Below are 23569 nucleotides of genomic sequence, written 5' to 3'. Positions count from 1 at the left end.
GTTCCAGGATGGCTAAGAGCTACATAGTTGATCACCTGCTCCTTGCTCCCTGTTCCACTGCAGAAAATATATGAAAAATATTGTCTTGGTCTCCGATAAATATTACAACAGGATTCGGGGATATGTTGATTAATTCATCTAAAAGACAGGCAACTTAATCACAGCACATCCATTTAGATGCCTAATGTCCTTTTAGAGCAACTTAATCACAGCACATCCATTTAGATGCCTAATGTCCTTTTAGAGCAGCAGCCTCAAATAGTCTCAAATCCCAAATTCACAGTTCCTACCACTGCTTCCTCTGGGCTGCCTCTTCATGGCTGTGAGCCTGGGCGATGGTTGCTGGCTTGCGGAGCTTCGTGGAGTGGAGGGAGGCTGACACCATGTATGAATAAGCCAAGGTCCATTCTTTGTTCGTGTGAACAGCCAGCCTCACTCTGCAGTCCCCCTTCATCCCAGAGGGCAGCCCCACTCGGGGGAGCACATCAGCTTCTCTCAGCAAGGTTCAGAGGACTCAGCACAGTGAGGACCACACCTCCTCAGATGCCCAGAGCCTCCCTGTAGGCGCTCTTTGTTGTGTTTGTTTTCTATGGAAACACAACCTCTTGGCTTTGGAAATCCCTCCTGGGTACACAAGGAAAACATGATGCCTTGTAAACCGGCTCTGCCACCCACATTCTGAATGTTTCCGTCTAGTGGCTGGGGGTCAATTGGCTCCAAGGTGTTCCCTTCTTGTTTGGTGTGCAGTGTCTGAGGTGACTGTAAATGTCCTTCCTCCCCTCTCTCTGTGCCAAAGATCGCAGGCTATTTCCTTTAAAGAGTTTGGCCAGCCTGAGCTGAGAGTTAATTTCCCACCAGCCAGCAGTCTGTGCCCTGATCAGTGAAGGGTGGAAATGCCCACGAAAGTCCTGCCAGTCATAGAACAGCTGGATGGGGCAGAGAGAACGTTCTGGATAACACGTCAATGTGTCCATAGAAGAGAGCTGAGGGCCGTTGCCCAGCCGGTTGCCTTTCTGCAGATGGAAATAGTGCGGATAGAAACAATCCCCACCGTCAGGGCAGCAAAAGTGCTTGCAGCACATACACGATGGGTCAGTCTCTCTCTCTTTTCTTTTTCCTTTTCTTCTGGTTCTTTTGAGACAAGGTCTTGTTCACCCAGCCTAGCTTCAAACTGGCAATCCTCCTGCCTCAGCCTCCCAAGTGCTGGGCTGACAGGTGTGCATCACCACACCATGCTCAGTGAACTTCTGGACTTTTTCTTGCTGGAAATTGGGAAGCAACCTGAGTGAATGGTGCTGAGAGCCTCGTACATGCTACATTCACACCTAGCACTGAGCTGCATCCTCTAGGCCCCGGAAGTGTCCTCTGAGGCATTAATCAACCACGTTCTATAAACAAGTTCCGCCTGAGCTGCCTAAAGTTGGGCATGCCACGCTGTAGGCACTGAAGTCAGAAGGAGGGTGATCCAGGGGCTTTCTTACAATTGCAGCGGTGCAGAGCCGTTGGTTCTTGAGTTAGTAACAGGCTCATCTTTTCAGATGTGGGAGAATGGTAGGCAAAAGTCCTTGGCGAAATAGCTACTTATGAAACGCGCGTCAATTATAAAACAGGGCTGGGAGCCACATTAAAGCCCCATGCCTGGGTCCGCGAGGTGGCTCAGCTGGTAAAGCTGATTGCTGCTAAGCCTGATGACCTGAGCTGGATCCTGGGACCCCACATGATAGAAAGGGAGAACTGGCTTCCCACATGTTGTCCCCAACCTCCACATGCAAAAGCAAAGCGTGGAACATTCGTGTCTCCCCCGCACCCCCAATAAATAAATGTGAAAGCTTCAAAACCCCGTGCCTACATAGGAAAACGGCTCAAAGACTAGGTGTTTAAATGTCAAAAGGAGAGAAAACCTGCATTTCAAAATTGGCTGCCTCCTCCCTTTTCCTTTATATTTTCTGGGCTTTGCCATTCTGCACTTTTATACTAGAAAATAATATCAAAGAAAGCGTCCACTTTGTTCCTAAAAATGACTTTGTGTGGCACCAATAACAGAAACAGGAGGCTGTGGGATGGGCGTGGCTAAGCCTAAAGCAGGTCCCCATCTCCTCCGTGCTTCGAGCGTCAGAAAACACACCCTTGCAGCGGAGCGGGGCTCTGAGACTTAGATGGAGGAAAAGAGAAGGAGCTCCAGGGAAGCGTGGCTGGGGAGCCTCAGAGTCTGCGCAGGTCTGTTCCGGGTGCCTCTCTGAAGTCACACAAGGAGAAACAAGGCTGTCTAATAAGGGGTACGTGTCACAGGACACCTGTCCTCACCATCATCCTTGTCAGAAGCCAGTGTCATCTAACTCTACACTGGGTGGGACAGAACGTTCAAAGTTAGCTTAGAGTGTTCAAGCCTTTCTTCCTTCCTGGGATATTTATATCTTGACCTAAAATTCCAAAAGACAACTGTGAGCGTTTGCCCAAGGCTTCTGCTTCAGACCTCCTGGCTCTCTGGGCCACAAGGATGCTCTCCAGAGGCTCAGAGGAGAGGGGAGTCGGTAAATGAAGGCCGGGTCCCTCAGAGTGTGCCATCAGGGGAGCCAGCCCTCTTCATTTCAGATGGGAAACAGGACCTAAGAGAGCCACGTAGTACAGAGCAGGTGCCTGTGGGGGAGCTTCAGCCTGTCCCTGTCACCCAGAGCTCACTGAAACTCTGCACTTCCTTGAGAGGGAGACAGAAAAGAGAGGCAGGGAGGGTAAGGAGGATAAGTGGAAGAGAGAGAGGGAGGAGGGCAAAGAGAGCTATAGCAAGGGAGAGATAATTAAAATGCTACGTGTTTGCATGAGATGTCCCTAATCAACACACCGATAAAAAGGATTTCTACCACTCCCCGCAAAAGCTGCATTGATATATCACCCACGTGTCATAGAATCCACTCATTTAAAGTGTACGGTTTGGGGCTGGAGAGATGACTCAGCAGTTAAGAACACTTGCAGTTCTTTCAAAGGATCCTGAGTTTGGTTCCCAACCCCCTTTTCTGGGACTTAAAAACTGTCCATAACTCCAGCTCCAGAAAATCCAATGCCCTCTGTTGGCTTCCTCAGGTACCTGCACACACGTGGCACACACACGTGGCACACACATAAACACATACACACACAGGTACACATGCACTCTTACGCAAGCCCACACTCCTGAAGTGCATAATTTAATAGACTTTAGTGTGTTCACAGAGGGGGACAGCCATTGTCACATTTTTATTACTAAGTATTTTCAGGGTTTTATCATGCTTGCTCATGTGTGTTTTACTGCATTTATTTTTATACATACATGTGGAGGTCAGAGGACAGCTTTCATGAGTCACTTCTCTTCCTCTGCTATGTGTGTCCAGGGATCTAACTCTGCTTGTCAGGCTTGCCAGCAAGCACCCTTACCCGTGGAGCCATCTCACCAGCCCTACATTTACTTTTAGAGCATTCTCATCACCCTTCCCCCAAAGACATCCTTTGCCTCTTAGCTGTCCCCTCACATTCTCCTGTCTCTAGGTAATCCCTGATCTACTTTCTGTTACCATAGATTTACCTGTGCTGGCCATTCATTGGTCTTCTGTGACTGGCTGCTACCACTTACTGCTCTCGAAGCTCATATATATTGTATCATGCTTCATTCCTTCTTATTGCCAAATAATATCCTGTTAGAAGGACATGGCATATCCTACCTATCCATCCGTCAATTAGTTCACATGGGCTATTAAAAAACATAATATCTTTATTATCAGTAGTAGAGTAGTAGTAGTAGTAGTAGTAGAGTAGTAGTAGTAGTAGTAGTTGGCAGTTTCACCTCCCAATCCCTTCTTCATGTCCTTTCCTTTCCCTTTTTTTTCTTTTGTAACCTACAGAGTCCATGAGTGTTGCCTATGGGAATGCTGGCTGACACTATCGGCTTGATCTTGTGTGGGTCTTGTGCAGGTCCCCTCAGCTGTGATGAGTTCATAAGTACAATGGTCATGTCCAGCCGTCAGCATTTTACAGCACTCCTCCCCATCCTCAGCTTCTTACATTCTTTCTGCCCCTTCTTCTGTGATGTTCTCTGAGCCTTGGAGTAGAAGCGTGTTCTTATGGATGCCCCAGTTTGGGCTATGTACTCAATAGTTGCTTATTCTCAGTACTTAGACCAGTTATGAGTTTGCCTTGTCTGTTGATAACTGCAGAGAGATGCTTTTATGGCTGAGGTTGAAGGCAGCACTAATTTATATGTATAAACATAAGTATTTAGAAAGCAGTTTGACAACAGGTTCATTCAGCTAGACCACATTAGAGCATTCCCTCTAGGGCCTGTGACCTCCTGAACTATGTCTTTTTTTTTTTTAACCAGGATTACAGTACCAGGCATCAACTCCCTCTGGTAGAGTAGGCCTCTAATTCAATCCAAAGCTGTTGGCTACCCCTATAACCTTTATACCACTATTGCATCAATGGACATATGGTGTCTGGTAGATTGGTATTATAACATGCAGGGTTTCCTACTGGGTAATACTGTTGGTGACTTTTTACCTCCAGAGGCCTGCATAGCACATTCTGGGCACTATAAAATCTAGGAAGCCGTTTCCAGGTCAGTTCTAACTTGATTTCTCTGAATCCTGCCACTAATGTGTGTTACATCATCAGTAATAGGCTCTTACCATCTAGTTACAGTGGGCAACCAGGAGTCTGTGTTGTTGGGGAGGAGTCCCTCAGGGGCCTCCCTCCCTGATCAATTACTCATAGGGAGGTATCCCATGCCTGACACTGACATTTTCATTGAATAACCCATGTCTTCTGAAAGAAGCATCATCCCGGACCTGGAGTGAGAGACAATGTGAAATGCCACATGGGTCGTCTAGTAGAGCAGCCAATACCCTTAACTGTCAAGCCATCTCTCTAGTCCCTGGCTGCCTTTTTAAATTGTAGCTATCCTAGTAATTATGAAGTGACTACTCATTGAGCGTGCGTGCGTGTGTGTGCATGTGCGTGTGCTTGTGTGTGGGTGGGGGGGAGGGGGGAGGGGGAAAGACAGAGACAGAGAGAGAGAGAGAGAGAGAGAGAGAGAGAGAGAGAGAGAGAGAGAGAGAGAGAGAGAGAGAGAGAGAGAGAGAGAGAGAGAGAAGAGGGTAATGGTGAGTATGGAGGTCAGAAGACGACATCAGGTGTCCTGTTGCATCACTCCCTGCCTTACTTCCGTCAGATAGGGTCTTTCTCTGAAACTCGAGATAGGCTGGTGGCCAGAAAGCCGCAGTGACCCTCCTGTCTGCACTCCACAGAGCTGGGGGGTTACAGATACCCGCAGCTACGCCTGCCTTTCTTTGTTTGTTTGACATGGATTTTGTGCTCTGGATCAGGTCTTCATGCTTATAAAGTAAGCATTCTGTCCAGTCCCCCTCACTATGGTTTCAAGACTGCTTTTTTTCAAGTCCATCTACTCAGAAACCCTCATAGACATCCCCTCATTTGTCAGGTCTTTGGTTCCGTCCTCCAGTTCTTCTACACTCTGGATCTCAACCTCTCTTCCACCGCTGGCCCTGCCAGCCCCCACTCAAGCCCATGCGGCCTCATCTCCCTCCTCCATTCTCAGGCCCAGAGCACCTCTGTCTTTCCAGCTGCCTTTGACGTGACATTTGGATTGCAGAGAACTCAGATAGGGAGTCGGGGATCACAGAGCACAGCTGGGAAGGTGTGTGCAGCCTCTTATGATGCCAAGGGCCCCAAGTGACCTTGTTCAGGTAGGGGCTGTGCCAACACCTGCCGTAGAAGGTGCCTGGCCAGCCTCCTGGAGTTCTGTAAGGGAGAGATAAGGGCAGAAGCTTGGCTGCACACTCAGGGCTGAGGCCAGAGCAGGAAGCAGCACCTAGTTTGAAGTCATGTTTGGTTTTTTCCCCCCTCTCATTTCCTCCCCTACAGGATAGGTAAGGAGCCTTTTAACCTGCTCTAGAGTTTTACAAACACTTTCTAGAAGAACCCACTAGATATGCCAGTTTACAACAAAGCTGACCAGCATTATTTTATTCATTTATTTGAAGAGATGTCTCCCGTATAATGTTCTTGAAGATCCTTGCCTGGGAATGCTGTGGCTCCCGAGTTCCCACCACGTGTGACTATTAGTCTCAGATATTGCTATGCAGAGCATCTGGCTGAATGCTCAGAGACAACCCCTCCCTAGAACTGCCCTATAATAAAGATGGCTGTCACTTCAGGGATCTGATTAGCTTCCTGCATTTCCAGAAGACGTTGCAGCATGTTACATCCAACACACCCCAACCAAGATGCAGACTTCCATTGCACCTCTCCGCCCCAGCAGGCTCTGCTCTTCCGTATCAGAGCAGATGCCTTGCTGAGAAATGAGGTCATTTGCCTTTCCCGTTGTCCATCTTGGAGTCCCCAGCTAACCGTATTTAATCACTCTGAGAAGAGGCTAAAGCACACTGACCTCTCCCACTGGGAAGCCCTGTCTCCGTTGTGAGTACATTCTCACAGAGTTCTAGAGAGTAACGGGATCAGAAGAGAGGTAGCCGCTGTTCCAATGCTTTGGGGTGGAAAATGTGGAGAAGAATATTCTTCGTATTCTGAGGTCTGGTTGCTTAGCAGTGGAGGGGTCACTGCCAGGGTTAAGTCGGGAAGTCTGCAAATTTCCTTGAGTCAAATCCTTTGGCCAGAACAGGGTTTCTGAAACTTTTCCCACCAGCAACCCATTTTGGGCCCAAGAAGTTTTGTTTTTTTCTTTTTTGGTTTTTTGAGATAGGGTTTCTCTGTGTAACAGCCCTGGCTGTCCTGGAATTTGCCCTGTAGACCAGGCTGGCCTCGAACTCACAGAGATTGACCTGCTTCTGCCTTCTGAGTGCTGGAATTAAAGGCATGCACACCACAGCCCAGCTGGCCCAAGAAATTTTTACATGATCCCAAGCATATAAGTATAAAAATATGTATGCATATCAAACATTTGCAGATAGTATATCATAAATTTGACATGCACAGGCTTGTTTCTTTTTACATGAGTAGTCAAAGCTCAGCTGAACTGGTACTGCAAGGCAGATCATCTTAAATATTTTTCAGAATTCATCAGTAACTTTATTTTACGATTGTTAGTGCCAAACGCACCACTTCATATCAGTGTGTAATACAAACCAGCAGAAGTATGCTTAGGACCATTTTCTAAGTTTTGTCCAAATCCCAAGCCAAAGGGCATTCACTTTAAAAAAAATTCAAATCAGCAGCCCAGACAGCAATTTCTAAAACCAACAGTTCTAGCACAAAACAATATCAGGGTATACCAATTTGATATGTAGGAAAATATTAAACGTTTCCATTTTATGTTAACTGGTACTTTTCTGTAAGAGCAGGAACGTTTGTATGCAGTGAGAACCCTTCAGTTCCTGGCATACGGTACTGAGTCAGGGTGCTCAGAGGCTGTGTGTGGTGTGATAGCATGCACGGGGAGGTGTGTGCATGTTGTGTGTTCGGAACCAAGGCTGCAGTGACGATAAAAATGCAACCCTGGTTGGTGCATAGTCGCCTTGGGTTCCTTACATGCGTCACTTCAAGTTAACCTTTGCCTGTTGTGCATTCAGAAACGTTTTACTGTTGCCAACGTTTTGTGACCCTCGCCACCCCCATTCAGTTACATGACTCCCTGTGTGGGTGACAACATGCAATTTAAGAAACCTTCCATTAGAATAATCTACAGAAAGACTCAAAGATGTTCCTCTCCTCACCAGCAGGTGGCACTCCAGGCACATGGTTTTCAGGTGCCCTTTCCAGCCAAGCTCTTGTCTCCTCATCCTGTTTGTTCTTTGCCAGGTCTATGTGCCCTCTCTATCAACCATTCCAACTCCTACCTGGCCTATCCTGGAAGCCAGACTACAGGCGAGATTGTTCTCTATGATGGAAACTCCCTGGTAAGTTCACCACGGTCCCTGGTGCACCAGCCTGCCTGCCCTGGCCAGCTGGTGAATAAATAGACTTAGATAAGGAGTCCCCGTTGCACTGGGTTGAGCTGTGTGTGGGGAGTTCTCTGGCCATGGCAATTGCAGTTGGGCAAAGGAAAACAAATGGTATTTGTGCTGGAGCTCAAAGTCAGTATCAGTCAACACCACCGTGAGGCAGGCTCCAGAACAAGGCAGAACACCTGTCCGGAGGGGAAACAATGAGACATTCCCTGCCCTCTGCTCCCTGCAGCTTCATAGAGAGTCACAGAGCAGGGCAGGGGCACTCTGGGAAACCCCTGAAGAAGCAAGCATGAAGAGCCCCTAACAGCCTGGCTCTGTATCAGGCACCCAGCTGGCCATCCGCCTTCCCAAAGGCAGGGAAAGGAACAGACATGAGACCCTTCATACCCACCCACCCCCCCACACACACACACAAAACTCAGGGAATCTCACAGAAGATGAAACAGGAAGGATGTAAGACCTGGAAGAAAGGCGGCTTGCTACAGAATGCTGTCTCCTGGGGCATAACGTGGCTTTCACAGCCTTGAGCTCTCAGTCACCATGACAGCTGCACTACATTGAGCCCGTCACATTCTGCCGTGGAAGGGGAGGTCCATGAGAGCCAGCCCCACATAGGCTGTTAAGTTGCTGGGGTGAGGGTAGACATTTCCTGTAGTAGTGTAGCCACTGCTAAGCTGCCCATGCCCTTGTGAGCAGCCCGTTTTAAGCTCGTTGGTCACCAAAACTGAGAGGAGTCGGAGGGGAGAATATTGTAACAGAACTCCATAGAAGAGGGCTTCCGCCGGGCCTTGGTGGCGCACGCCTTTAATCCCAGCACTCAGGAGGCAGAGGCAGGTGGATCTCTGTGAATTCGAGGCCAGCCTGGTCTACAAAGCGAGTTCCAGGACACCAGGACAGCTTCCAAGACAATACAGAGAAACCCTGTCTCGGAAAAAAAAAAAAAAAAAAAGAGGGCTTCCAACTTATATGCAAGTGGCCCAGGGGAGTCTGGAGACAAGGCAGAGGATGGGGGGATATTCCTCCAGGGGAGCCTGGAGACAAGGCAGAGGATGGGGGGGGAGAGATTCCTCCAGGGGAGCCTGGAGATAAGGCAGAGGATGGGGGTATTCCTCCAGGGGAGTCTGGAGACAAGGCAGAGGATGGGGGGATATTCCTCCAGGGGAGCCTGGAGACAAGGCAGAGGATGGGGGGAGAGAGATGCCTCCCGGGGAGCCTGGAGATAAGGCAGAGGATGGGGGTATTCCTCCAGGGAGTCTGGAGACAAGGCAGAGGATGGGGGATATTCCTCCAGGGGAGCCTGGAGATAAGGCAGAGGATGGGGGGGAGAGAGATTCCTCCAGGGGAGTCTGGAGACAAGGCAGAGGATGGGGGGATATTCCTCCAGGGGAGTCTGGAGACAAGGCAGAGGATGGGGGGGATATTCCTCCAGGGGAGCCTGGAGATAAGGCAGAGGATGGGGGGGGGAGAGATTCCTCCAGGGGAGTCTGGAGACAAGGCAGAGGATGGGGGTATTCCTCTTCCCTCTTCACCAACATCAATCTCCACTTCTCCCCTACATCAACAGAAGACAGTGTGCACCATCGCTGCCCACGAGGGGACACTGGCTGCCATCACCTTCAACTCCTCGGGATCCAAACTAGCAAGTGCGTCTGAGAAAGTGAGTGTTCTCTGGCTTCTTCTCCTCCTGTCTGGGGGGTCTGCAGGATGCGTGCTGAGGTGTCCAGATTGCTGCTGGAACAGTTACAGCGATGTAGAGACTGACTGCTCTCTAGGCCTGCCTGCTCAGAGTTGGTTTCTGAGTGACACTATCTGGACCCCGCCTGCTGTGGTCTGTCAATGAATCTGTCGCATCCAACAGTGATATTATGCAAGATGCAAGACACTTTGCATAAAAACTTGTGGTCTTACTGAGAAATGCATGTGCCTGTTGTCCCCAGATAAGAAGAGATGTTACATGTACCTGTTGTCCATAGATGGGAAGAGAGATTAGACTCTGTTGACCAGAACCCATAGAGAAAGTGACCAAATTATGTTTCAAATGCCATGCAAAGCAAATGTATTTTGATAAGCGGAGATAAAATAGTCTAGAAAATCATAACAGTTTGTGACTACACGCACACACACACACCCATGCACACACTGAAAGAGACTTGGGTAAGGATGGGAAGGGAAAGACAGTATTTACATATGTCCCTAGAGTTCTTATTGGGCACATATCCAGATGAAAACGTCCCCGTGTCCCGTGCTTTTGGCTTCCTCTTCAGAGACAGGCACTCTAAACCAGTAAAGCAAAGTGCCCTGGGAAGGGACACGTCTGTGTGAAGCTTTTGTGGTTGGGAACAGTCCCACGCTTTCTCTTCCAGGGCACAGTCATCCGCGTGTTCTCTGTACCTGACGGGCAGAAACTCTATGAGTTTCGTCGAGGGATGAAAAGGTCTGTACTCAGTGTCGGCCCCCGTTTTAAAGCCTTCCCGGCAGCCATCTAGGGAGAGGGTGGAGGCAGGCTCTGAGGCCTCCTCTCCTAGAGGCTGAGGTGTTTCCCAGGTAACTGATTCAGGGCTACCCTGGGAGCATTCTAAAAACAGAAGTCAGAGCAGACCTCATGCAGAGTTCAGTAGTCAGGGTCTTTTCACACGACTGGGGGAGGCCAGCATGGGAGAAAGAGAGCCAGCGAGTCACAACCAGAAACAATTTCCGCTTCCTTCCACAAATGGGAAATAAAGGGCCACATAAAATGTCAGTGACTTGGACCTTTTTGGCTGTGGGTTTTGTTGCTGGATCTGTTGAGAGCAGCTGGGAAATGTCACATGCTAAGACATGTGGGAGAAAGGGCCAGGCCTAAGACCACGCGTGACTGTCCCTGAATCTCTCCCACGTTGCTTTTTAAATATGAACAGCACAATGTTGGAGGGGTTTTAAGCCTCTTGAAGACACGTTTTTTTTTCTTTCCTCCATTCCCTCATATAGCCGTTCTTAGAACTGTGAGGAGATGACCCTCGCTGTTCTGGCTTATTGGCCTGTGTGTTGCTGTCCCTAGGTATGTGACAATCAGCTCTCTAGTGTTCAGTATGGACTCGCAGTTCCTGTGTGCCTCCAGCAACACGGAGACCGTGCACATCTTCAAGCTGGAGCACCTGACTGACAGGCAAGTACAACACGGGGTGCAGAGTGCCCACCAGACGGAAGGGACAGCACAGGCCCCATTAGCCTGCGGGCACTAGAGCTGCACTTCATGTTTGTTTGGTTTTGGTTTTCGAGGCAGGGTTTCTCTGTGTAGCTTCGGAGCTTATCATGGCACTGGCTCTGTAGACCAGGCTGTCCTCGAACTCACAGAGATCCGCCTGCCTCTGCCTGCCCCAGTGCTGGGATTAAAGGTGTGTGCCACCAACGCCCAGCCTGGAGCTTCACTTTTTAAACTTGGCCTTGCTGCTGTGCTGTTGCGAGCATGGTGGAGTGCATGCTAGCAGAACGTTTTGGGGTGCCCTGCACAAAAGCAAAAACTTGGGGTCTGCAATCCTGAGTTCACGTCTTACCTCGGCCCCCTTCGAGCTATGAGACTGTGGGAAGCTTTTCAGTCTGAATCTCACTTTCCTAACCTGTAAGACAGCACAACCATTGTGTTTGTGTCGTAAGCTTGACATGGGGATTCAGGAAGTCTGTTGTTGATAGAAAGGATTTTGTGCAGTGCCTGACACCAGTGTGGGTAAGCTGGTGTGGCTGTGTTCGCGAGGGGAATGATAGCACGTTTAGTGTCTGTGAATGTGGGAAAACCTGACATTCCTTCTATTAGTTCCTGTCTCATCTCTGTGGTCGTCTTACCTCCCAGAAAGTACGGTGAGAGGAAAGGCTGGTTTTGTCTCTCCGTATCAGAGGATTTCAATCATCTTGGTGGGGAAGGTGTGACAGGTTTAGGATGGAAGGAGCGTGTGGCCATGGCTCTTCTCAGCTTTGCAGACCAGGGACAGAAATGACCTTCAGAGACCCACCCCTGTGACCTGCTTCCCATAGCCCCATCCTCATCTCCTGAAGGCGCTGCCACCTTCAAAAAGGTGCCACCAGCCTCAGACCCTGAGGCCAGAGAGGACATGTTTTCAAAGTTAAACCTAAGGCTCTCATTCTGCAGGCTTTCCTCATAGTTTGTCTGCTTTCTAGACAGCTTAAGTCTCCGAGTCTTCAGTGGCTTGTGAAGTTTCTGCCTGTGGTGACAGCCTGGGCCCTAGAGGGATGCCCAGCTCTTACACCTTTCTCGCCAGCAGAGGTGCTGCAGCTGGTGCTCCCAAGCCCCTCCCCTCACCGGTGCAGCAGAGCCAGACCTCCCCCTAGTCATCAATGTTCAAGACAGGAAACTCACTGCCATTTCCCAGCTCCGCTGTTTGTGAGCGGCCAACAGTGGCCAGGGGCAGAATCTTGAGTCCTCAACTTGTCTGTGAGGTGTGGATACGTCTGGTACAGTATGGCTTCCATTTTTATCTTTGTCCCGCCTCACTGGCTGCTGCCCTTGTCCACATCTTTAAACTTCATTATGTTTCTGCATAGCCTCACTCTTCCCAGCTCTCTTTTTAACCAGTTGTGGTGTGAGATAGTGCACACCCACACATACACACCACACACACACACACACACACACACACACACACACACACACACACAGGTCTTCTCACCTCCAGAAAGGGAAACCATGACAACCAAAGTAACAACCACCCTAAAATCCAACTTCATGAGCCAGTGAGTTTGTATTGGGGATGCTAACAGGAGTATGGGTGAGGAATTACTTACAGGAGCAGAGGTGACTCAAATGCAGCCACACTGTGAAAAAGGCCACCAACCTAGTGATGATTCACATAGCAGTATCCCCAGAGAGGCCTCCTCGGGGCAACTGGGCCCATCAAAGCCTCTTCCCTCAACAGTCATTTAGTGCTTCTGGTAAGGCCTTCAAAAATCTTGCAAGTGAGGGTTTATTCACACCCCACCCCAGAGTCTCACGCTCCCCTATCCATCCTGGGGAGAATGTTTCAGTGCAGAGGGAACCGCCACACAGCGGTTGCCCATCTGCGTCTTCTTGCTGGGTCAATCTTCTGGAAGTGCTCCTTTAGACATGACTCCTCCTTCTCGGACTCCTTTGTTGTGATGTATTGTTTATGATCTAATAAAGCCACTGGAGATCAGAATGCAAAGTCAGCCACAGCCACAGAAGCTGGGCAGGGGTGGTACACACCTTTAATCCCGGGACTCAGGAGACAGAGACAGATGGGTCTCTGTGAGTCCAAGGCCACCCAGGGCTGCATGAGAGCGAGTCAGTCTAAAAGAAAAACATATCTCACCTTTAATCGCAGCACTAGAGTATATAAGGAGCTCAGTGCAGTCTCAGAGAGCAGTCTAGGATTCTGAGGCTTGGTGGAGAGCAGTCTGGAGATGTAATCTAAGGTTCAGTGGATCGCCACTTCGGTCTGAGCATTGGTAGAGTGGGAACTCTCTGGTGGCTGGCTGCTGTGCTTATCTGACCTTCAGTGGCTTTATTGGGTCATAAACAATATATCACCACAATCCTTTATTCTCTTTTCCCCTTGATAGTAAAATCTCAGCTCCTCCTTACCTGCAGAGTCCAGCAGCCACCACCCCACAACTCCCCAAACCCCTCAACCCCAGAGACACCACCATTAAAGAAACCACGCAAGTCTCACATGCTTAGCTGCCTGCTTTGGTTCCTGGAGGGCTCGGTGGGTGTTCCTGCATTCCAAGTGAGGAACCAGGAAACAGGGTGCAAAAGACCCTCCTCCTCTCTCTGCTCTGTGATCCTCTGTTGGTCCTGTCTGGACTGTGTGCTTAGCCACTCCGGTTGCTTTGCTTTTTATACATCTGCGCTGTGTCCTGACCTTAAATGTAGTTTTTATGTTCTTCCTCTTGCTAGATCCTAACTGAGCACAAGGCTCTAGGGCCATCAGTACAGGTGTGTCTAAAAGTGTCCGTTTCAGTCAAGAATGCCAGGGCCCAGAGAGTTAGTCTGAAGACCACATGTCCAGTTGGTAACAGCGTGAAACAGACCCAATGATTCCGAGCTGTGTATCCCACCAGGATTAGGACCCACAGACAAGTGGCCTCATAGCAGGTGCTCCCAAAGCACACCTGGTGGCACCAGTCCCCAGTGTGCTGGCCTTGGTATGGAACACCAAGTCAGCAGTGTTGCTCATTCACGGATCTCCCTGGAGGCCTTGAGCTGAAGTTCAGTGAGCACAGGCTACCTCCCGGATTCCCATGCTGCACCTGAGCATTGTGGATGCTGGGTACCACAAGGCTCCAGAGCCGTATTGAGACACCGCCCCGAATGTCCTGCCTGGAGACTTGCCTCCTACTCAGTCTGGCTCAGGAAGCCTTCACAGAGATCTGTCTGTTCTTCTCTGAGCCCACTCTGGCTTGTGAGCTCATTTTACAGGGTCCACCTATCTTTTCCATCTGAATCTCTACCCTTGCCCTCTTTTGGAAATCCAGGAATCCGACCACTGGTCAGAAATTCTCTTTAACGTAAGAAAGCAGCAGCACGGAGAACCTCTTAACAGGATTACAGTGGTTCCTCTAAAGGACATGACGGCCTGATGCTCTCTAGTTACTGCTGGGATAACATGTCTCAGTGGCCAGAACATTGTGCCCAGGGACAGCGTCTGCCAGCTGAGGTCAAGGCTGGACTGTAGCAATGACTGGCAAGATGCCTGTGCCCACAGCCCAGGCCCACCCTTGCCTCTGCATTGCCTCCCCCAGCCGCCCAGAAGAGCCTTCCACCTGGAGTGGCTACATGGGAAAGATGTTCATGGCAGCTACCAACTACCTCCCCGCCCAGGTGTCGGACATGATGAACCAGGACAGGGCTTTCGCCACAGGACGCCTGAACTTCTCTGGGCAGAAGAACATCTGTACGCTGTCCACGTACGTACAGTGCCACCAAACTCACAGATGCGTTTTTCCCAGAATGCCACGTCCCTAAATGTATGAAAAGGAAAAAGACAGGGCTGGGAAGATGGCTCGGTGGTTACGAGCCCGTACTGCTCTTGGAGAGGACCAGAGTTCAGTTCCCAGCACACACATCTGGTGACTCACAGCTGCCTATTACTCCAGTTGGGGGAGGGGGAGTCTGACGCCCCCTTCTGGCCTCTGCATGCACTGCACATATGTGGTGCACATACAGACAAGCAGGCACTCACATACACACATAAACAGAAATAAAGAAAAACAAGAACGCCCCCAGGAAGGGCGAGCAGAATCTGTCTGCAGGTTTTAATGTGGGTTCTCAGGGGACAGCTGGGAGTTGGAATGTGAATACCAAAGCTCGGTCCCAATGACAGCGCCTTACAAACTCTTTTTATGGAAGATATAATAATGGAGTTCCAGCTTGAAAGCCTACAGGGCTGACAGGTGTCTTATTTTAATAAGCTTAGGGTCATTTGTTAAAGAATCAAAAACAAACAAACCCCACAAGCTGGGCATGGTGATATACATCTGTAATCCCAGCACTCCGGAGGCCTAGGCAGGGGCTCTGCAAATACAGTGCCAGCCCAGAGTACGTATGAAAACCCTGTCTCTAAAGACAGTAAGAAGAATAATGTTAGGGGCTAGGAGGACAGTGCGGTCAGTAAATGCTTGCCACAGAAGCAGAGGGACTGGAGCCCACATGACAAGGCTGAGTGTGGGGATGTGCTTGTCACCCCGCCGCAGGACAGCGGAGGCAGGTGGGTCCCTGGGGCTCTCTGGCCTAAGCGGGGAGGTCCAGGCCAGTAAGAAACTCTGTCTCAAGAAAAGGGGACAGACGCTGGAAAACCACAACTCAGGTGGTCCTCTGCATGTACGCTCACCCGCACACATGTAAACCACACACGTTTATGAACCTAGACGGTGTTCCGCTTTCCATCGCCGTCGTAGCCAGAGACACACACAATGTAGGGATCACACGGCATCTAGTAAGCTGCCAGTAGCCTTCCACGGGTGCTGTTGTCCATACCATACTTTTATCTCATCCCATACAAAACCCAGAAACAATCCTGGAAGTAGATGATCAGGTAGGAATCTAAAGGCCTGGCCAGAGGGTCCAGCTCTGGGCCACCGAGCTAAGGGGTTTTCAAAGCTGGAAGTGCTGGAGACTAGACTTGGGGGGAAGTGAGGCTTTGCCAGCTGACACCACATCTGCAGCAACCCATCACTTGTCTCCTAGGATCCAGAAACTGCCGCGGCTGCTGGTGGCCTCCTCCGATGGACACCTTTACATCTACAATTTGGACCCTCAGGATGGAGGGGAATGCGTCTTGATCAAAACCCACAGGTGAAGATTCTAATTGCCAAACAGCTGTTCAGGAACAGGTGTGCAGAGCTGTCTCCGTGTTGGGGACAGTGGCCCACTCCAGTGTTCTTGCTCCCTCCCGGCAGTCTCTGTGGCAAGCCCCCAAGCAGGCTCCGCTTCAGCTCAGTCTGTTGGGGACCACCAGCCTACTGTCTGTCCCCTTTGGGACAGCGCCCAGACACATAACATAATACCCCAAATTAGATGTCCCCTGTTTAGCCTGTCCCCCTGGCACAGCCCTTAAGAAGACAGTGAACAGTCAAAAATGTTCACAGAGTCAGATTTCAAAGTTCCTAAGGTTCTGTGACATGTGCAGGCTGATCAGTGGTGGACTGGATACCGTGAGCTGCCCTCACCTCACGGCACCTCACCCTTGTGAGCGTGTCTGGCCTGAATACACCGGACAGTCGGAGGGCGGGGCTTTGCTTACTCACGTGAGTGATGGGTCGTGTTGAAGGTGCGTGGCTGACCTACTTGGGTACATGCTGATCTTACAGTATGCTGGCAGGTCTGTAATTTATCCTCAAACAGCAAAGCGCTAGCCACCTCGCCCTTTTCCGTGTGAAGGTGTTCTGGAGATGTGCTGACTCCTTCTTTCCTTCCTCTTCTTTTTTAATTGCTGCAAATAGTTTGCTCAGCTCAGGAACAACAGACGAAAACAAAGAGAACGACCTCAGACCTTCCTTACCTCCGTCTTACGCAGCAACTGTAGCAAGGCCCAGCACATCTGCGGCCTCCACTGTGCCAGGTGAGTGGCTACCATGGGACCCATCCTACAGGGCTGCCTTCTCCCCCGTGCTGTTGTCTTAGGCTGAGCACTCTCCGTGGTTATTTCCTCACTGGGAGGCCTGGTAATAGTCCTCAACCTCAGGTCGCTAGCACTGAGGGATGTAGCCCAAGGTTTGTTTCCCCCCCTCCCTGTCTCCCTTCTTTCCTTTTTGTTTCCTTTCCTTCTTTCTTTTTTTGTTTTGTTTTTCGGGACAGGGTTTCTCTGTATTGTTTTGGAGGCTGTCCTGGAACTCACTCTGTAGACCAGGCTGGCCTCGAACTCCCAGAGATCCTCCTGCCTCTGCCTCCCTCTGCTGAGACTAAAGGCACCAGTTAATAAGCAATAACCGTTTGCTTCTTGAAGAGTTCCAAAGAGCTGGAGTTTCAAGCAGGAGTGGGTGAGACCTGCTTTCCTCGCAGGGCTCAGGGACTAGATGGGGAGAGGATTTAGAGTCACCTGGGCCGCCCTCTCTTTGGGAGGCAGAGATGCATCCCCACTGCTTCCATTCTCCCCTTTCCTCAGGTCCTGAGCCTCCAGCACCCACCACGGGGCGCCCACCCACCACGGGGCGCCCACCCACCACGGGGCGCCACCTGTTTCATTTCTAACTCTTGCTTTCAGGTTACTCTGAGGACGGTGGGGCTCTCCGAGGAGAAGTTATTCCAGAACACGAGTTTGCAACGGGACCAGTGTGTCTTGACGATGAGAATGAGTTTCCCCCTGTGAGCATTCGGAACCCTTAACAGAGTTACTCCATCTGTGTGCCTGGAAGAAAGCTTTGCCTCCCACAAGAGGCAAAGTCACTGCCCCGTGCTCCAGCTCCTAACCACTAACCCTCTCTCAAATGCTCAGAGTTGTAGGGCACCCACGCTGCAGCTTCAGATCCTACAGGCTAAACAGTTGGTGTGGCGCTTGAAGCCTGACAGCGTTACCATAACCAAATACTAACCTGGGTCACCAGAGACCCAGACTCCTTGCCTCTGCCTCTCTGCCTACACTGCCTTTGCTGCTTGTGAGGTCAGGGTTTCTGCCTGGTTTTCCAAGGTGCCTAGGAATGCCCTTGTAGAATGCTGCCTGTTACTTGTTATGGTGAGTTAAAGGGGCGAGGTCAGGTTTGGGTCCCTGAGCTGGCTGCAGGAGCTGACCTGTGCCCTGCCTGCAGCTCTGGCTTTGCGCTCTTGAACATCCACAGGAGCTGCGGGCACTCACCAGGAAACCGCACGTATAAACGCAGTGTGGGTGGCATGAGCTCACCTGGACACCTTCAGCAAGGCTTCCTGGCAACCTACTTCAGCTTGCTGGCAGTAAGAGACACCATGGGTGGCTGAGCACTGGCCTTGGTTTCTACCAACTCTACCAACGGCTGGAGGAAAGATTCTCTACCCCACTCTGGGTACTATCAGGGCCCCCTTAGCTGCTGCGTCTTCAAGCAGCATGCACCCCTCCTGTGAATTTCGGTTAGAAAGCACACTAGTGACTAGGGGCATGACTCAGCTTGTAGAGCGCTTGCCTATGCATGAAGCCCCGGGTTCAGTTCCCAACAGCACATAAAACTGAGTGTGGAGCCAGGCACTCGGTGAGTTCGAGGTCAGCCTGGTCTACAGAGCGAGTTCCAGGACAGCCTCCAAAACAATACAGAGAAACCCTGTCTAGAAAAAACAAAAATCTGAGTGTGGTCATGCACACCTGTAATTCTAGTGCCTGGGAGATGGAGGCAGGAGTGGAGTATCAGACATTCAGGATCATCTTAGCTTGAAACAGTTTCAGATGGATCCAAAGCCATGTCAGGACTTAGGGAATAGAAGGGAGTGCTCCTGTGGGCCCTGAAGAGGGTGAGGCCCCCTTTTCGTGTGACTAGGAGGTACCGGTGACTTCCACGTTGGCTTTCTTGATTTGAAATTTACATTTGTGGACTTTCATAGGCAAGTTGCCAAATATATTGCCACCAAGTGACATTATATAGTAATGGTGGGAAGGAGGAGTTCTTTTTAAAAAATTAATTATGCATTTTAGGGCAGCCATTGGCCACTGCCTAAGAGTTGCTGCCTAACCCAGTGGTGCCTTTGGGCTCCCCCAATGCCACCTAGAACTATAAAGAGATTTCATGTCTTCTGAAAGTTAGTCGTTATTTGCCTATTTAACTGACATTACATCTCCCCAGAGCCAGAGCATTCTAGGTCAGACGGTGGGAACAAACATGACCAGAGCATCCTAGCCTGCCAAGGTCTGATGCTTGATCGGTTCTGTTTTAGCAATTTTGGTAAAAATCTGAGCTGCTGTAGAAGACCGGTACATCTCAAAATAGTCTTCACTGCGGTCAGAGCAGAGCTTGCAACCTCCTGTGCTTACAGAATTAGAGTAATTTCAACAATGGCATGTAGGACGTGGTCCCTTGCTGGAGGAACCCTGTATAAAATAACAACCTGAGTAAGCCATTTTCCCGCTAGGACATCGGGTACAAACCAGTTGTCCTGTCTCCCTCTTAAGGAGCAAATCCGTGAAAGTTGGCTTAAGCTGCAATTTAAACTTCTTGTTTAGGCTAGGGAATGTAGCTAGGCTCAGGGAATAGACACTGGGTCCATCCCCAGCCTCAAAAAAAAAAGTTTATACATAAGAAATTCTCCCTGCCCAAGAAGTGTTTGTCAATAAACCAGTTCCCTGAACTGTTAGAGTCCAGCTACGATGGTGGCCTCTGGGTGCCTGCAGATGCTGGGTGTCATGGTGGCCACCCGGCCCAGACTTCCACAGCCTGCAGGCAGATGAAGAGGAGCCAATGTCCCGACTGAGGTCCTGGGTCAGCAGCAGGCAAGCTTCTCTGTCACCAGGCACAGGGAGCAGAGGCGAAAGTGCTGCTGGGCTGCTGTTGAGGGCAGACATCTCAGTCATGCCCCTGTAGCCTAAGTGTTGGGCTGGGCTCCCTAGGAAAGCCCCTGCCCCTGCCTGTATTCTTAACTGCATGCCTCTTGCAAATACTTTCCCAGAGTCCCTATCTTTTCTCACCGTTCTCTAGAAGCTTCTGAGACTACAAAAGGATCTTTGGAGTCTCAGCTTAGCAAAAGCACTTCCCTTTTTGGTGGGAATATTGGGCACACTGGCGGGGTCAGCCTCCAGCCCCTGGGCCTCTGCCCTAAGCCCCTGAGTCATCACCAGCTCCCTTTAAAAAGTAGACTGCCACTGCCCTCCCTCCCAGCGCACTCTCCTCTCTGGGACTGACTTCGCTTGGAGACCAGCAAGAGAAAAGCAAACCCATCATCATCTCTCGTGCCCCGGGAAAGGCTTTGAGGAAGGCTGGCAGCTTTTGCCTCATTAGCAAGCCAGCATGCAATCTGTGTACTTACTCTGTGACACTCAGACTAACCTGGTGAGCGAAGGGACAGCCAGATGACCAAGAGCCTATGCTGACGTGTTGTGTTCTTTTTACAGCCATTTAGCAGTCCATGTTTACAGTAGGATGGGCCGTCAGGGAGGGGCAGCACATGTACACAGAAGCACACATGTGGACACATGCAGTTTTCAAACAGTATTGTTGGGACCTGGGCCACAGTTGTCCACACCTACACAAGATGGGTGGATTTTCCCATGGCCATGCATGAGGGTCAGTCTGTGGGCGTATATAAACGTTTCAAAAGGCTCGGCCTCCCCTGCTGACCCGCATAGCAAAGGCCCATGGGTAACCCAGCCTGCCTCTCCCGAGGAGAGTAAGGCCCTTCTGTTTTGATTTTGGTAGATAATCTTGTGCCGCGGAAGTCAGAAGGGCAAAACGAAGCAATCCTGACGAGAAGCACACCCCAGAAGTCAGGACACCCCTGTCGGGTGGTTTTGGAGAGAACAAGGACAGTGGAAGAGACGGAGTGCAATCAGTTGTGTGAGCAGACAGGGAAGGGAGGCAGGAGTCCCGGGTGCCTCGCTGCCTGAGCCATAGACCGTGGTTAGACCCCACCCAGCCCCCTCAGCCTTGGCTGCCAGTGGGTGAGGAGAACATTGGAGTCGTGTCATGCTATTTAAAATACCTTCAAACCACAGTGTAAATGCTAACTAACCATATTGGTATATAACCGGAATTTTATATTAAAAAGGGCATCCTTGTCAAATGTATGCTGTGTTTAAAAAAAAAAATGTACTTAGTGGGAAATCTCTTTGAATTGTGTTTCTTGTATATTACAGACATATATAGAGAGAAACTATTTTAGCCAGGCAAAGTATTTTTGCAGTGATTAGAATAAATCATTTATTACCCTTGAGTCCCATTCAGGACACTAATTAAATAAAATCATGGCAATGCATTTGTGAGTTGTTTACATTTTTTTGTTTTATTTCTTGGAAGTTGTAAGGGCTTGGAGGAAATCTTAATCTTATTTTAAAAGATTATTTTTAATATATGAGTGTTTTGCTTACACATATGCATGTCTGGCATCCTCAGAGGCAAAAAGAGAGTGATGGGTCCTTTGAACTGGTATTATAATTTAAGCCACCATGTAGGTGTTGGGAACAGAAGCCAGATCCAGTGCTCTTAACTGATGGGCCAATCTCTTCAGCCCCAAACTGCTAAATATTTATAGTATGCCCATTTGACATTCACAAGAGAGAAAGCCCATAAGTTCTTCTGCTCCAAGTCCTGGGAAAACCTAACTTCTGTTTAGCTCTGTGCTATTCAAGGCATCTCAAAGAAATCTAGCAATGCTGGGCATTGGTGGCTCACGCCTTTAATCCCAGTACTCAGGAGGCAGAGGCAAGCAAATCTCTGTGAGTTCAAGGCCAGCCTGATCTACAGAGCGAGTTCCAAGACAGCCTCCAAAACAATACAGAGAAACCCTGTCTCAAGAAAAAAAAAGAAGAAGAAGAAGAAGAGAGAAATCTAGCAACAATGTAGTCTCCCTGACCCTCCTCCAGATCTTCTGGGCCATTCTACATTTTGCAAGATCCCCAGCGGTGAATTCTACGGGTATGGAAGATGGCTGAGCTTTACATACAAGCCAGAGTGAGTTTGCGCTCCATTGACCAGTGAAACTGGGGGCACAAGATAGAAACTAAAACAGGCAACTTCACGAGTTAACGTTAAACCTTCGAAATCTACTCTGCAATTGACATTTAAGTCACTGCCCAAGCTTAAAACCTGGGGCTTGGACCTGTGCCTCGACTCCATAGCCCACTAGTGCTTAATCATGCCATGCCCATTGCACCGGTGCTCGATGCTTCTCAAACATGCATGCAGTCTACACAGGAAGAGGGAAAGCTGTGCCTTACAAAACAAATTGTGCAACTTCCTTCCCAAAGTAGGCATCCATGGCCAACATGAACTTTGGAAGTGAACCTACCTGTCTACAATTCCTAGGTAGTCTTTCTCACGTGAAAAACTACCTGTCACACAGTTTGGCAACGGCAGGCAATTTGGGAGTGGCTACAGCAGGGAGTCACGGAAGGGTCCTGGGTGTAGTCTGCTCGGGAGATGTTGTCATTAGCGACGTCTCGAAGGACATCTGCAAGAACCCTGGTGACCTTCGGCAGCACCGCCTGGTACTCGGGGCTTCCTCTCTGAAGAGGCACAGCTTCTGCAGCATCTTCTTCTAGGTTGAAAATGAGAGGGGAATCGTGGTGTTGCTCGGGACCCGTGCTCCCATCACAAGCTTTGGCTCCCCCTACAGGAAGGATAGACAAAATTGTTAAGCCCAACCTTCACCCTGAGCTGCAAAAGACACACCAGCCCTGGGTATTCAAGCAATTGCTTTCGCTTTCCCTGCCAAAACTATTACCTTGAAATTGGAATCTGTCTTTCTGGTGATGATCGCCTATCCAGAGGGATTAGGTATGCCCCCACTTGGATTTGCCTTCCATCTGAACCAGTGGCCTCTGAGAGCAAACCTCTTGTGGTTTTTAAACATGTAACTGGGGATGGGGAGCTATGCCATGGCAGACACAAGGAGGTCACAGGACAACTTCACAGAGCTGGTTCTCTCCTGCCACTGTGAGCCCAAGCAAGCAAACTCATTTCCGGGTTGGTGTGGCAAGAGCTTTTTACCCACCAAGCCATCTTGTCGGTCCCTAAACCTGACATTTTTGAACACTGATTTCTCCAATGGTGATTGCTGAGCTTGGTGGATGTCAAGATGGTTAATTTCCCTGAACTGAAGATGATGTCATTACATCACCTCAAGTGTCAGCCACTCAAGTGCCAGGATGACAGGTGTCTACAACCTTGCTCAGTCTGAGGACATTCTTACAACAGAAAAATACAACTGTGATTAGCAGAGTCCCGCTGTGGTGTGTTCTCACCTCAGGATGCCAGCACAACGCCACAGCTCAACTCAGAAAAAAAAAATCGAAAGCCAGCACTCCACAGACACAGCTTTCTCAGTCCAAAATGGATGGAAATAAAAAGGGAACTCTCAAGAAGAATGAGTAGATCCCATAGACTTCAGCAGATCAAAGCCTCTATTAGGGGTCTCCGCCCATGAAGGATACTTGGGTCCAGCAGAAACTAGGGATCACCATCTTTGTCTAGAGTTAACTAAAATTTGTCTCTCCATC

The 23569-nt window shown here is 49.7% G+C and overlaps 2 protein-coding genes across 5 annotated transcripts in view; one reads left to right on the top strand and one right to left on the bottom strand.

Moving 5' to 3' along the window:
• Positions 1-21327, top strand: part of Wipi1 (WD repeat domain, phosphoinositide interacting 1) — a 37984-nt gene extending 16657 nt beyond the window's left edge. The window contains exons 5-13 of the mRNA XM_005069976.4: positions 7804-7901; positions 9517-9609; positions 10316-10386; positions 10990-11097; positions 14706-14870; positions 16150-16257; positions 16905-17023; positions 17666-17766; positions 20772-21327. Of these exons, the coding sequence (XP_005070033.1) occupies positions 7804-7901; positions 9517-9609; positions 10316-10386; positions 10990-11097; positions 14706-14870; positions 16150-16257; positions 16905-17023; positions 17666-17766; positions 20772-20819 (911 nt within the window). The 3' untranslated portion in view covers positions 20820-21327. The remainder of the gene's footprint in view (positions 1-7803; positions 7902-9516; positions 9610-10315; positions 10387-10989; positions 11098-14705; positions 14871-16149; positions 16258-16904; positions 17024-17665; positions 17767-20771) is intronic.
• Positions 21328-21331: 4 nt separating this feature from the next.
• Positions 21332-23569, bottom strand: part of Arsg (arylsulfatase G) — a 135771-nt gene continuing 133533 nt past the window's right edge. For all 4 annotated transcript variants that reach the window (XM_040749996.1, XM_040749999.1, XM_040749997.1 and 1 more), the window contains one exon: positions 21332-22680. In XM_040749996.1, the coding sequence (XP_040605930.1) occupies positions 22406-22680 (275 nt within the window). In that variant the 3' untranslated portion in view covers positions 21332-22405. The remainder of the gene's footprint in view (positions 22681-23569) is intronic.

This window comes from Mesocricetus auratus, unplaced genomic scaffold, assembly GCF_017639785.1.
Source record: "Mesocricetus auratus isolate SY011 unplaced genomic scaffold, BCM_Maur_2.0 Super-Scaffold_100007, whole genome shotgun sequence".
Taxonomy (NCBI): domain Eukaryota; kingdom Metazoa; phylum Chordata; class Mammalia; order Rodentia; family Cricetidae; genus Mesocricetus; species Mesocricetus auratus.
This window is presented reverse-complemented; position numbering and strand designations above follow the sequence as displayed.